Genomic DNA, 12,868 nt, shown 5'->3' with positions numbered 1-12,868 from the left:
TCTCCCTTGGTGGTCTCAGCTCCTGGAAGCTTGGCTGCGTGGGCTGCAGAGCCCAAGGGTGAAGACTGAGTGGGTGCAGAGGCTAGAGATGGGGGCAGGGGGACTGGGGACGTGCGACTTCCTCCAGGTTTCAAGGAGCAAGAGGAGGGTGTCTGCAGGACTGAGAGGTCCAGCGGCAATGTGGGGGGCTGTGCTAGCAGCGCTGGGGACGAAGAGAAGTCACCGCAGCCTGTGTGGTGGACCCCTGCACGACTTCCCGGCCCCTCCAAGACCCTCCTGTCACATCTCGGCTTTCCTCCAGACCACGTCCCAGCCCCCCCCATGGCCCCTTCCACCCCCCTCCCAGCCACCCTCCTGGACCCCTCCTGGCTACCCCCTTGACCCTTTCCAGACCACCACCCTCCAGGCCCCCTTTGGGCCCCTCCCCGGCTCCCTCCCAGGCCCCTCCTGGCCTGCGCTCAGCCCCTTCCAGCCAGCCTCCAGGGTGAGAGTCTGGAGTGGCCAGTTGGAGGCTACCTGGGGCCCCTTGAGTCCTTGAGGTGCAGGGGTGTGGGGTGGGAAGCAGGCAGCTGTGACAATAAAGCGCCTTCGCAGGAACAGTTCTGCTGATAAGGCACGAGGAAGGACGTGTCTCTCATACGCATGCACACACGTGCGCGTGTGCATATGCACACACACACACACATACACATGCACACACTCGACTCTTAAAGGGCCCAGGGAAATTGGTGGAAGGGGGCCATGTGGGGGTGAGGCCTCCGCACCTCGTGCCCCTGGATTTCCCTCAGAGGACAGGTGGCCGTCCCGATAATTGCTCTATTTGAATACAATTCCTGGCAGGGGAAAGTGTTACATATTCTCTATTTTGTATTTAGAAACAGGCTTTCCACCTCAGAGCAACGCGATGCAGCGATGTGCCCGTTTAAAGTCATCTTGGTCTCACTAGGCATGAAGCTGAAATGCCGACCTGACCCATTTAACACCTGGCAAAGCTGTGCATGCCATCCTGCCTGGCTCCTACCAGCCTGGAAAGCGGCAACTCAGGGGCCCTTCTAGAACTTTCCATGTCCTTGAAGGACTTCAGACAGTTCAGACGTCTCTCTGGTTGGGGGAGCTCCATGTTCCAGGGGGAGCTGTGGGTCTCTTAGGTAGACAGCCGGGGTGGGAGGGAGTGGCATCTTGCATCTTGGTCGCCCGGGGACAGATTCGGAATCTCAGAATGTGTGATCAAGGAGTTTCCAGGAATGGAGCAGAGGGAGGACAAAAGAGAGGGCCCAGGGCAGCATGGGAGCACGTGCTGACCCCGAGGCAGGTGCGCTGGGGCTCCAGATACTAACCCGCTCCCCACTTTTTCCTCTGGTGTGAGTGGGCGTGCTTATCAGCGAGTATCTCCACCGGCTGCGAAGGACCACACCCAGTGTGGCTTCAACCACAGACATTGATTGTCCCCCAGCTCCAGAGGCTGGATGTCCAATGTCTACGCGTTGGCAGGGCTGCTTCTGCCTGAGACCCCTGTCCATGGTGTTCATTATTCTCCCCACATCCTTCCGTGGGCGTCCTGCTGTTCCTGTCTGTGTCCTGTATCTCCCTCATTAGGACACCAGTCTTGCTGGATCAGGGCCCACCCACCCTACTGGCCTCATTTTACCTTCATCACTTTTTGGAAGATCGTATCTCAAGTCAAATCATATTCTGACTACTGGGGGTCAGGACTTCAACATATGAATTGGGTGAGAACCCATTTTGGCCCATGACAGCTGGTGTCTCCTCCTTGCTACTGAGAAGCTCTAATCGATGTGGATCACCAAAGAGCAGGGGTCATGATCATCTCTGATATCTGAGACTCATCAATTTTTTGATAATGCTGGGGAAACAAATGTCATGGGTGAAACTGAACGTGTCAAGTACAGAGAGTGGGAAACTTGTGGCCTGTGACATGTGGGTGGCATGCCTAAGATGTCTTACATGTAGAGAGTTGGTCACCTGTAGGAGGTTTTACATGAAAAACATGATCATGTTTTTCATGATGTTTACAAGGAAGGAATGAGCAGAAATGGTACTATAGATAGGCATGGATGGAAAGGCCAAGCCATCAGAAGTGGACCGTGCATGTCCAGGCTGAAAGCTTGGATACCTCTAAACCAGGGACCCATCAGTGATCCCTGTTGTGGCCCAAATTAGGCCCCAGAAGCACAGACTGTCATGGATGCCCTGTGGTTTACCATGGGCTATAGCTGGGTCAGCAATGCTTGCCCTGAGTCTCTGCAAGGAAGCTTGAGCATGGTGGTCCCTGGTGCCATCTGTGTCCTGGCCCCTTGCTCAAGCATCAGTGCTGGTCTTGGTTACCAGGGAAGGTTGAGAGCAGGACAGGATGGGACTGAGGATCCAGGTGAGTGGTCCTTCCACCCACCTGTACCCCACACAAAGCATTAACTTTCCACTTCTCCCACAGTTTCCACACATGATATCCGTGGATTTACCATACTCTGTGGCCTTTCTGTTCCGTGGCTGGTCCTGTACTTGGAGGCTACATCGCTTCTGGATAATTTCCACACAACAGGATTCTGTTCAGAAAATGTTGATCTAAGGATCAGACCAGGAACCAGTTCTTGAAGCCAAGTTGTGATTTAAGATCATATTTGTAAGGTCACTGGGAAGGATACTGTTAGTTTAAGAAAACTCCCTTGCCTTTCTTTGTGAGTGTGGGGAGGGGCGGTCAGTGGAAATGTTTAATGCTTGCGACCCTGATAGGAAACATCAACTAGTAAGAGAGAGACACAATTGGCAAATTCAGCATGGAACTTACTGGAAGGTATCAAAGGCTCCTAGGGCACGGTCACCTTCTTAAGGTTCTAAGCAGTTGGAAGTTACGGTCAGCAACAAAAAAGAAATAGTGTTAATTTTTAAAAAGATTTTATTTATTTAGAGAGAGGGAGGAGGAGGAGGAGAAAGAGTGTGTGTGTGCTGGGGGAGGGGCAAAGGAAGAGGGAGAGAGAGAATCCCAAGCAGACTTCCCACTGAGCTCCCTGACTTCCCAGGGAGTCCAATTTGGGGCTTGATCCCACACCCACAAGATCATGGCCTGAACCGGAATCAAGAGCCAGACTCCTAACTGACTGAGCCACCTAGGCGCCCCAGAGACTATGACTTTTAAAGGTATTTCTTCATTGTTCTTCTTCGCTCTTAACATTGCCCTGAGCTGGACATTTTGGGGGTAGCAGATTAAATCGGGCAAAAACTTACATAGCTGCATATCTGTTTGGTTTAAGGAGATCGAGTGAACTAATAAATGGGGAATGTTTATTCTAAAGGGAAATGCTGGACAGACTTTTGGTCAGTGTGGAGAACTGGGCGAACTGAGAGTTTACCTTCCTTGCAAGCTGAGAGACTCCCTGATGCTTGCAGAGGATAGGAGACTCCCGGTTCAGAGATAAAGGGCTTCATTACTCATGGCTTGGCCAGTGGCATGGGAAGCAGCATCTTTGTGTTGGTTCCCTTTGCCTCCAAAGGGGTGACATGATGGGTCCAGATAGATGCCAGCACACACAGTGGGTCACAGTATAGGAGAGGAGCCCTGACCTCTTCAGGGGCTCAATTCGTGTAAGGGGGTAGGAAGCTTGTCTGCCTTTGCTCTGGGAGGAGACACCATATCTATTTTCCAAGGTTGTTTGCTACACAAACACTGGTTAGCTGAGATCAAGAGCAGTTGATGAGTCATATATGCCCAGCCTGGGGAGTGGGGAAAAGACATTACACCACCTGGGGACGGAAGGAACCAGTAGGGTTGTGGCAGGGAGCTTTGTAGGAACAAGAGGGTGGAGTACCCTCAGGACGTTTCCACAGGAGACTGTGGTTGGCCTGTTTGAATAATTCTGGTTGGGGAGTGGAACTCACTGCTCAGGGGTGAGCAGCAACTGTGCCTGATAAGGAGGGTTGTTTGACTAGGGGTCATATCTGTGGGAGCAGAGCAGGGAGGAGAATTTGTGGTTAGGTCACTCAAAGCCTTCTGATGCCACCAGACGTCAAGGCAGCACACATCCCTGAACCTTAATTTAACCCCATATGGATAGTTAATGCCTCAGTCATATGCACAAATGTGAGAGACTTGAGAATTGTCTCCCAACAACCAGTCTACCAAATGTATTGTTTTCAAGACCAGATTACCAAAGAGGAAAGAAAACATGGCGGCATGCTTCCATAACATTTACTTAATAAATAAAATAAAATACAAGATTTCGCTCCATCTTTATATTTTAAATTCACTGTTAGAGAAGTTTAAGACTGTAATACAGGAGTATGCAGATTTTTGGGTAAAGGGCCAGGTCTTGTGGGCATAGTTTCTGTCAGGAACTACCCAGCTCTTCCTTTGTAACTTGAACATAGCCAGAGACAATATGTAAATGAGTGGGTATGACTGTCTTTTAATAAAGTTTTATTTTAAAAACAGGCAATGAGCCTATGGGCCATAGTTTGCCAACTTTTATTACACCGTATTATTTTTCCTTGGCGTGTGGTAACTTGAATGGTTCAAACATTTCCAAGTTTTAAGATCAGCCAGATCATGTCTCGTCTCAAACAAAGCACCCACTCAGACACCAAAGAGACATCTTAAAGTAATTTAAATCTTGATGAAAATCAGAGAAGTTCAACGAGGACGTTGACAACAGAGAAGTTCATCCCATGACACCCTGAAAAATGTCCTTAAATTTGTGTCTCTCCAATTATATCCCTCAAATAGAACTTATCAAAACATCCCCCATGTCATCCCCTCCTAGACTCAATATCAAAATTCCCATCAGCCTCTGTTGATTTCCCTATTTCTTCTCCCAGCTTCGGCCACACTCTTTGTTAGGTAGATATGTATTAGCTGTGGGCTCTAAAAGACTCTGTTATTCTACATTATTGACCAGCACAACCAAACTGCAGAAACCAAACCAGAAACTTACAATGGTAGGGGGATGGGTTCGGCTGGGGGGGCCTCTGTCCTTCTGGATTTGGCATGCTTATGCATATAAATGTTGGAAATAAAAACATGTTTTCTCCTGGCTATAGCATAAAACTGAGATATTCTATGACACAGGTTTTAGAAGGCATGTGAGACTTTGAAAAGCATTTAAAATTCTTCATTCCACCTATCTTATTTTTTTTTAAAGATTTTATTTATTTATTTGACAGACAGAGACCACAAGTAGGCAGAGAAGCAGGCAGAGAGAGAGGAGGAAGCAGGCTCCCTGCTGAGCAAAGAGCCCGATGTGGGGCTCGATCCCAGGACACTGAGATCATGACCTGAGCTGAAGGCAGAGGCTTTAACCCACTGAGCCACCCAGGTGCCCCTCCACCTATCTTTTGACAGAGGACACTAATCAGGAGACAGGAGGAGGTTTGCCTGGTTTATTTGCATATATCCATATTTAGATATTGTTTTATGAATTACAGAAGGTAATTTGGGTAAGGGGCAACACTAGGTGGCAAGTTCAGTTCCCCGGGGTGTTACACACTTGTCCACGCCCCTCACCAAGTGTGGCGGTCATGTGCACACACTAGGTCAGTTTCCCGGGATATAGCATGTGGGAGGCAAGGTCTCGTTCTCACTCTACATGCAGTTGTTGTGCTGCTTGGGCAAATCCTTTTACCTATACAGATCATGAAAAGGGGGTGAAATCTTAGCCCTGACTTGGGATTGTTGTAGGAACAAAATGAGACAAAGCATGTGAAATCCCTAGAAGATCACCTGCCACAAAGTCAGCCTGTAATGCATGGTAGGGGTTCCCTTTAGTACCATCAATAAAGGAACCAGGAACATGGAAATCCACTTCAGGTGCAGGTGTAGGTACGGTTGTGTGGGGTAGTGGTGAAGCGTGCTTGTCTTTACTCCGGTGGAAGTGTATTCTTCTTAGAAGGGGTGGCTCCTGAGTTAGGAGCTGAAGGACTGGTAGGCTGAAGGTCACTATGTGTATAGAGAAGCCAAAGTTGCTTATGTGGTCAAGGGAATGAACCTGGCCAGGTGGGAGAGAGCTACAGCCCCTGGGGGATTCATGTCCTTGGCTAGAAGAATGTCCACGAAAATTCCTCAGACAGCAGGTTTGCAAGTGGCCAATTCTCTTGGCTTTTGTTTGTCTAGAAAAAAGAGTATTTTTGAAATCTCTGTGCCTTTTTCTGTTCAATTTTGCTGTGAACCCAGAACTTCTCTGAGATAAAAGCCACATCTTAAAAGAGGATTTTTGCTTTTATCATTGAGGGATACACTCACTGAGTATAAAATCCAGGCTTGATAATGGGTGGTTTCTTTTCTTTCGGCACTTAGAAATCATCCTTCTGTTCCTTCTGGGGGTACTGTTTCGGCAAGGCGAGAAGTCAGCTGTGTCACCCTGTATGCGGAGAACTTCAGGGGCTGTAAGAATTCTTTCCATCACTTATTTTCAACAGTATGATCATGCTTGGTCTTGATATAGTTCTCTTAGTCTTTATCTTGCTTGGAGTTTTATTTATCTTGCTTGGAGAATCTTGAGCTTCTAAGATATATGGGTTTAAGCATTTCACCAAGCTTCCCCCCAAATTGTCCACTATTTCTTCAAATACTTATTCTCTCCTCTCCTGCTGGCACACCAATTACATGTCTGTTAGACCCCTTGATGTCTCCTGGAGCCAGAGGTTCTGTTCATTGTTTTCAGCCCCGTTTCTCTCTCGACTTCAGTCTGCAGAATTTATACAGTACTGGCGTCAGATAAACCAGCCATTTCTCCCACTATCTAATCCAAAGCCCGCACAATGGATTTCATCATTTCAGTTACTGTGTTTTCATGTCTTGAATTTCCACTCTGGTCATTTCTAGACTCTATTCTCCATTCAGATTTTAAAATGTGTTCCCTCATTATATTTTTATGTTTCTTTAAATGTTTGAACATTTTAATGCAGCTTCTGGGTCTATTTTTATTCACTGTTTTTTCTCATGACTATGGGTCCTGTTTTCCTGCTTCTTCACACATCTGGTGATGTCTGGTTTTGCGCCGAACATCATGGATGCAATGTCGTGTGTCTGGCCTTTCTTATTTTTCTTAATAAAATAATGAGTTTCATCCTGTTAGGTAGTTAATTTACTTGCTGGGTGAACCTGATTCTTTAAAGATTTGTTTTAAAGTTCTGCTAGAATGGACACGGAGTGACTTTCCTCTAGAAATAGATCAAGCCTACTTTGATGGCCTATTGTGGGCTGAATGTTTGTGTATCCCTAAAAATTCATCCGTTAAGGTCTTGATGCCCAGTATGGTTGTATTTGGGAGGTAGTTATGGTTAGGTGAGGTCATGAGGAAGGAATCCTCATGGCGGGACACCAGAGAACTTATTCTCTCTCTCTCTCTCTCCCTCTTTCTCCACCAGGTGACGACACAGTGAAAAAGTGGCATCTGCAGACCAGGTGGAGGGCCCTCCCCTGAACCAGACCACGTGAGGAAAGTTATCTTGCAGTTCCAGCCTTTAGAAGTATTTAAGGCACCCTGTCTGTGGCATTCTGATGTGGCTGCGCAAGCCAACAGAGACACGACATGGCCTTCTGTGTCCCTGCTGATGACCAACATGGCCAACAAACCTACTTCCCCATGACTGTCAGAGCTCAGATGATTGCTGCCACACTACTTGTCTCCCCTCCAAAGAGCACGTTCTTTTCTGGAAGCTTCTGCCACCTGCTCTTATCTTCATGGGCAGCTAAGTCTTTGCCTAAAATGCCAGAGAGACCACCACTCATGTTTCTGGAGCACCGTCTTCTCCGGGACCCTAGCCTGAAAATCCCCTGCCTCCATGGCTTCTAATTCCAGCCTCTGTCCCCACGGCCTGGTGAGCCTGCCTGCTCAGTGTGGTCGCCCCGCCAGGCTGTGGTCCAGGCAGAGCCCAGGGTGACCGAGGGACGCCCGCCCTGCTTCATCCCTTCAGCTGCCTCGGTCTGTTGCTCGGAGTCTGAACATTCTCTGTCCCATAGATCCAGTGACTCAATGCCGGGGAGGGAGAGTCTGGTCCCAGCTTCTCCATCATAGTCAGAAGCAGAGGTCCACACAGGTAATGTCTGAGAAAGTTCCCATTTGTGGATTTCTGTCTTCTCTGTGAACTGATAGAAAATATCACCCCCAGAGTTGGGAGGGAGGAAGGCGCGGGCGTGATGGTGCTCGCAGAGGGGAAGAGAGGCACTGAGGCAGTGGGGGGCCTTAGCATTTGAAGAACAGGTGTCACGGGAGTACCACAGAAAATGTTAGATGCTTAGGACATCCAGAACAGAAAGGACATTAGCAAGTCTTCTTTCTGAGTAGAGGCTGAGTTCCAAGTGAGGTCACGGGAGACACGCGGCAACTTGGCGAAGGGATGGATGCTTCTAGAGATGAGGAGGAAATGGAAACCGGGTGGCGTGAATTTGGATGAGCCATTCACTGGGATGCTGAAGCCATCCAGGAGGTCACCAAGTGGTGGCGTGACGAGGGACACAGTGAGTGCAGTGCTCAAATCCTGAACAGAAGTGACAGGCTGAAGGTCAGGAGATGACAGTAGGGCAGCGGCATCAGAAGTGGTCTGGTACACAGCCTGCATCTCTGAGGAGCGTAGCTTTGCATGCATATGGAGACAGTGGGGCACAAGGCCAGCGCCCACCCACCCTGGCCGGTGACGGGCATGTGGCCACCCAGCAGGGCCGCGAGGGTTGTGCTGTGCATGGCTCCGCGTTCGGGGGTGGGGGGTCACGGATGTGGGAGACGGTGCGTCCATTATCATGATCTGCCCACAGCTCCAAGTCACCTGTCTCGAAGGAAGCAGCGTGTGGACGGTGGGGGCCCTGGCTGGGGCCCGGGGGCTGCTCCTGGGAGGAGCACAAGGGAAATGCGTCTGGGAGGCACAGGTTTCCGCAGGCGCCAGGAGGGGTTGCAGGGAGAGACATCAGGGACTCAGCGTGGATGAAGAGGTTCTGCAGGTCTTCTGGAAGGGTCAGGATGGGGCAGTGGGAGGAAGCGGGTTGTGGGTCAGGGAGAGGAAACAGGGTGGGGAGGCAGTGGTCGCACAGAGCCCTTTGTCTTGTGGGTGACCAAGGGTGGTGGAGACACAGGATGGGGAAAGTTGACTTTCCAAGGTTTCAAGGAACCCGGTGGCTTCCAAGTGGGTCAGGGACCTGGACTGGAGGGGCTGGAGTGGGTCAGGCAGAAGCTTTCTGGACCCCGAGAACATTGGGTTTTGGATCCTGTGCCTCTCTGGGTCCCTGGCGGCTCAACCCACGATTCACAGATGGGGCCCCTCCTTCAAGGCCTCAGGGGCCCATGGCTCCTCTCAGCCCCAAATCTTCCCTCTTTGTCCCTTGGGGTGCCTCCCTCTCCCCCGTCCCCTTTCCCTCCATCCCAGCTGTGGGCTCTTCCCTGGACCATGGCTCCCCCCCACATGAGGGCAGGCTTAGGTCTTTAGGAAACACACGGGGCTCCCATGGAGGAAAACCAGAGGCATTTCGGGGGTTGCTGAAAGGATCTTGTGATTTTTACCCATCAGCCTCAAGCCCATGGAGCCCAGGGGACACAGAAGACCAGAGGCTGGCAGAGGCATCCACACCGACCTTGAAGTATGGTCTTTTCTACGCCATGGGCTGGCTTGGTCATTTTCCCCAGTAACCTTGGGTCTAATATTAAAAAAAAAATCATGTGATAACCACTTACTTTATCAGGAGACATACCTGACTTATCCCTTCCTGGGTGTGACCCTGGGGGGAGGGGTGCCCAGTGCCAGAGGTGCATGTGGCCTCTTTTCCACGTTGGCGCCCTCGCTCGACCTGGCTCCCGGCCCCGGGGCAATGTGGGAGCCCCTGCCGGAAGCCTTGCCTGCAGGCACAGACGCTTGGTCTCTGCCCAGTGACCTATCTCTGCTCCTGTTCCCAACAAAGGACCCGAGGGGTTGGTGCCACAGGGGACAGAGAAAAGCTATTTGCACTTGCTGAGCAAACAGAGAGGCTGTTATAAAACAGCTGATGGCAGCGGGCGGTGCACATTCTGTAGGCGGCCCCGGCGCACGGCGTGGACATGGGATCTCCAAGCGTCCAGCTCCTGGCTGTGCTCCTTGTCCTGGGGCTGTGTGCCCTGGCGGGGGGCCAGAAACCTTGTAAGTGACCGCCCACATGTCCCCCTGTGCAGCCCAGCGTCCTTGACTGGGCAACAGAGCATTCGGGCCCGCGAGCTGGGAGAAGCTCCAAATGCCATGGGGGTACGCCAGTCCCTCGGCCTTGGTGCATCTCCGCTCTTGTTTTCCTCAAAGCCACGGGGTGAAATGATGGGCTCACTGGGGGCAGAAGTAGCTGAAAAGGCATCCTAAGCTCTGCGATGGGGCTGATTGCCCTCGTGCATCCTTTCCTGCCATTGAGGAGGGACTCCCAGGGCTGTGTGAGACCTCCAGAAAGGCCTCCTTCCCAGAGAGGTCAGAGTGACCACAGGTGCTGCGTGGCTTGCTGGGGAGAGGGGCCGGGGCAGGAGGCCCCCAGGGCATCTGGAATCCACCCTGATTACCTCCCATCTCGACTTTCCTGAGGTCCACGGTCCACTGTCTTTGCTGAAGTTTTCTTTTCTCTTCTTTCTTTCTTCCTTTTCTTTTTTTTAACTAATAACTTCTGCAAAGCCCTGTTTGTCCCTCAGGACGTTGCATAGTTCAAATCCGGGCAAGATGAGACGTCGCCGTTTCCCCGTGTGGCCGCAGGACCCGAGGAGGGGTCTGAGCGCGCCCCCGAGAGCAGGCAGGGGGCATGCGAGGGGACAGGTTGACAAGGCTCTCTCTGCAGCCCCCTGCCGGTGCTCTCGGATCGCAGTGGAAAACAGGAAGAACTGTGGCTTCCCGGGCATCACCCCCGACACGTGCTTCAACATGGGCTGCTGCTTCGACTCCAAAGTCCCCAATGTCCCCTGGTGTTTCCACCCCCTCCCGAAGCAAGGTAACCGGCTAGGGAGCTGCCCCTCTTCCCGCCCCTGCCCCAGCCAGCCAGAAGGGAAGAGACAGCGGTCCCTGGCCCGCTGTCCACACCTAGAGCCCCAGGTGTGGTTCAGTTAAGACTTCCGGAACTTTCCTTTGAGAATGAGGTTTACAGCCATGCACGTTCACGAGGTGGAAGGTCATTCATGCCTAGGTGCGCACAGAAGAAAGTGTGGGTGCGCAGCACACTGTGGGGGTGGGGCTCAGTACCCACAGCCACCAGTGCTGGGGGTCACAGGCTCCTGGACTCTGAAAGGGGCAAGACAGATGGCTGGTCACTAGGTAGGGCCCTTTCTCTGGTGGATGCATGGCTGGCTTTCAGGGCGCTCACTGCTCCTTCTCATCAGGGTACCGTGATCACCCATTTTGCAGATGGGAATGTCGGGTCCAGAGAGGCGAGCTGAGTTTCCCAAAGTCCCGGAACATGGGACCTGTGGCATCTGTGCAGATCCACGGGCAGCCAGCCCTTAGACGGTCCCTGGGGCTCGTGGTCGAGCAGCCCCTCACGACACAGGGAGGCTGACACCCGGTGGCATCCCCGCGGGTGGGTGGGCAGAGACGCCGCGGGTTCCGGAGCTGCCCTCATTGAGAGTCCGCGGTGCTGCTTTCCAGAGTCGGAGCAGTGCGTGATGGAAGTGTCGACCCGGAGGGACTGCGGGTACCCGGGCATCAGCCCCGAGGAGTGTGCATCTCGAAAGTGCTGTTTTTCCGACAACATCGTCGACGTGCCCTGGTGTTTCTTCCCCATCCCCGTGGAAGGTAACGTCCTGCAGGACGGCGGCTGAGAGCCTGGGCTGCGGCCCCTGAGCCAGTCTGAGAAGGCCGCTCTGAGGGGTTCCTCCACGGTGACGGCTGCTCTTGGGGGTGCCGACAGCTGCTGGCATTCCCGTGGTGGCTTGTGTGAGGCCGCAGAGAGCAAGTCAGCTTAGGCACACGCCCGGATCCCGGGCCCGGCTGATGGCCCCGCCCAAGTGACTGCCGTGGGTCGACCGTGCCCCCGAGGGTCACACGCTGTGCCGGGCGCTGGGGGCAGACGGGGACTTCTCCCGTGTGCCTCGCTGGGGACCTGGGAGCATGAGGGACAAGTTCTGCCCATGACGGCCCTGTTCAGGGCCACCTTGCGGGGGGGTGGGTGTGGTCTGGTCCTCCCCTCTCCTGTAGCCACAGTGCATGTCCTGACTCTGAGTTGTCAGCACCAAGGAAAGCTCCAGCATGTCCCCCAAGATGGGCAGTGTGCCTGTGCCCCTGCCGGACGCTTTCCCTTCCCCGTTTCAGAACATCGGGGTGAGCCAAAGAGCTTGGCCTTTGTTTGGACACTTGCGAGCGATTTTTGTGGGACCTAAGGGTCTCTCTGAACAACTGCAGTTACACCCCTGAAAAGTGCCCCCCCCAGGAGGGCAGACTCAGGGCCTGTCAGCGCAGACTCCCTCGGCCCCGACGCTGTCGCCCACCCGCTGGCATTTCACACTTCTAGATTGCCATTATTAGGAGGAATCCCTTCCGAGAACCCACCAGGCTCCGCGGGTGTTTGGAAATGAAGACTTGCCGCCGCGTCTCATGTCTGCAGACTTCCTGGCTTTCCTTCATCTGCGTTTTATCCTGGTTCAACAGTTTCTTCAAATAAAGAAAACCCTTAAAATCTGCTGAGTTTCCTTTTGGCTTCGTTGACATGGAGGTGGAGAGACGGAGGGAGAGAGGGAGTGTGTGAGTGTGTACAGGTGTGGGTGTGTACAGGTGTGGGTGTGTACAGGTGTGGGTGTGTACAGGTGTGGGTGTGTACAAGTGTGAGTGTGTACAGGTGTGGGTGTGTACAGGTGTGTGTACAGGTGCGAGTGTACAGGTGTGAGTGTGTACAGGTGCGAGTGTACAGGTGTGAGAGTGTACAGGTGTGAGTTGT

General features: G+C 52.4%; 1 protein-coding gene across 1 annotated transcript; it reads left to right on the top strand.

Annotated features, from left to right (window-relative positions):
* The first annotated feature begins 9,981 nt into the window (after positions 1 to 9,981).
* Positions 9,982 to 12,614, top strand: TFF2 (trefoil factor 2). Its single transcript, XM_032356020.1, has 4 exons — positions 9,982 to 10,113; positions 10,784 to 10,933; positions 11,584 to 11,730; positions 12,446 to 12,614. Exons 1-4 carry the CDS (start codon positions 10,035 to 10,037, stop codon positions 12,457 to 12,459), a joined length of 390 nt encoding a protein of 129 aa, XP_032211911.1. The 5' UTR covers positions 9,982 to 10,034; the 3' UTR covers positions 12,460 to 12,614.
* The last annotated feature ends 254 nt before the right edge of the window (positions 12,615 to 12,868 follow it).

Source organism: Mustela erminea, chromosome 1 (genome assembly GCF_009829155.1).
Source record: "Mustela erminea isolate mMusErm1 chromosome 1, mMusErm1.Pri, whole genome shotgun sequence".
In the NCBI taxonomy this organism is placed as follows: Eukaryota; Metazoa; Chordata; class Mammalia; order Carnivora; family Mustelidae; genus Mustela; species Mustela erminea.
This window is presented reverse-complemented; position numbering and strand designations above follow the sequence as displayed.

Excerpts from the sequence above, each read along its gene's own strand:
- TFF2 (XM_032356020.1), top strand. The coding sequence starts at position 10,035 with ATGGGATCTCCAAGCGTCCAGCTCCTGGCTGTGCTCCTTGTCCTGGGG. Across the intron at positions 10,114-10,783 it reads GGCGGGGGGCCAGAAACCTT|CCCCCTGCCGGTGCTCTCGG; the intron begins GTAAGTGACCGC and ends CTCTCTCTGCAG. Across the intron at positions 10,934-11,583 it reads CCACCCCCTCCCGAAGCAAG|AGTCGGAGCAGTGCGTGATG; the intron begins GTAACCGGCTAG and ends GCTGCTTTCCAG.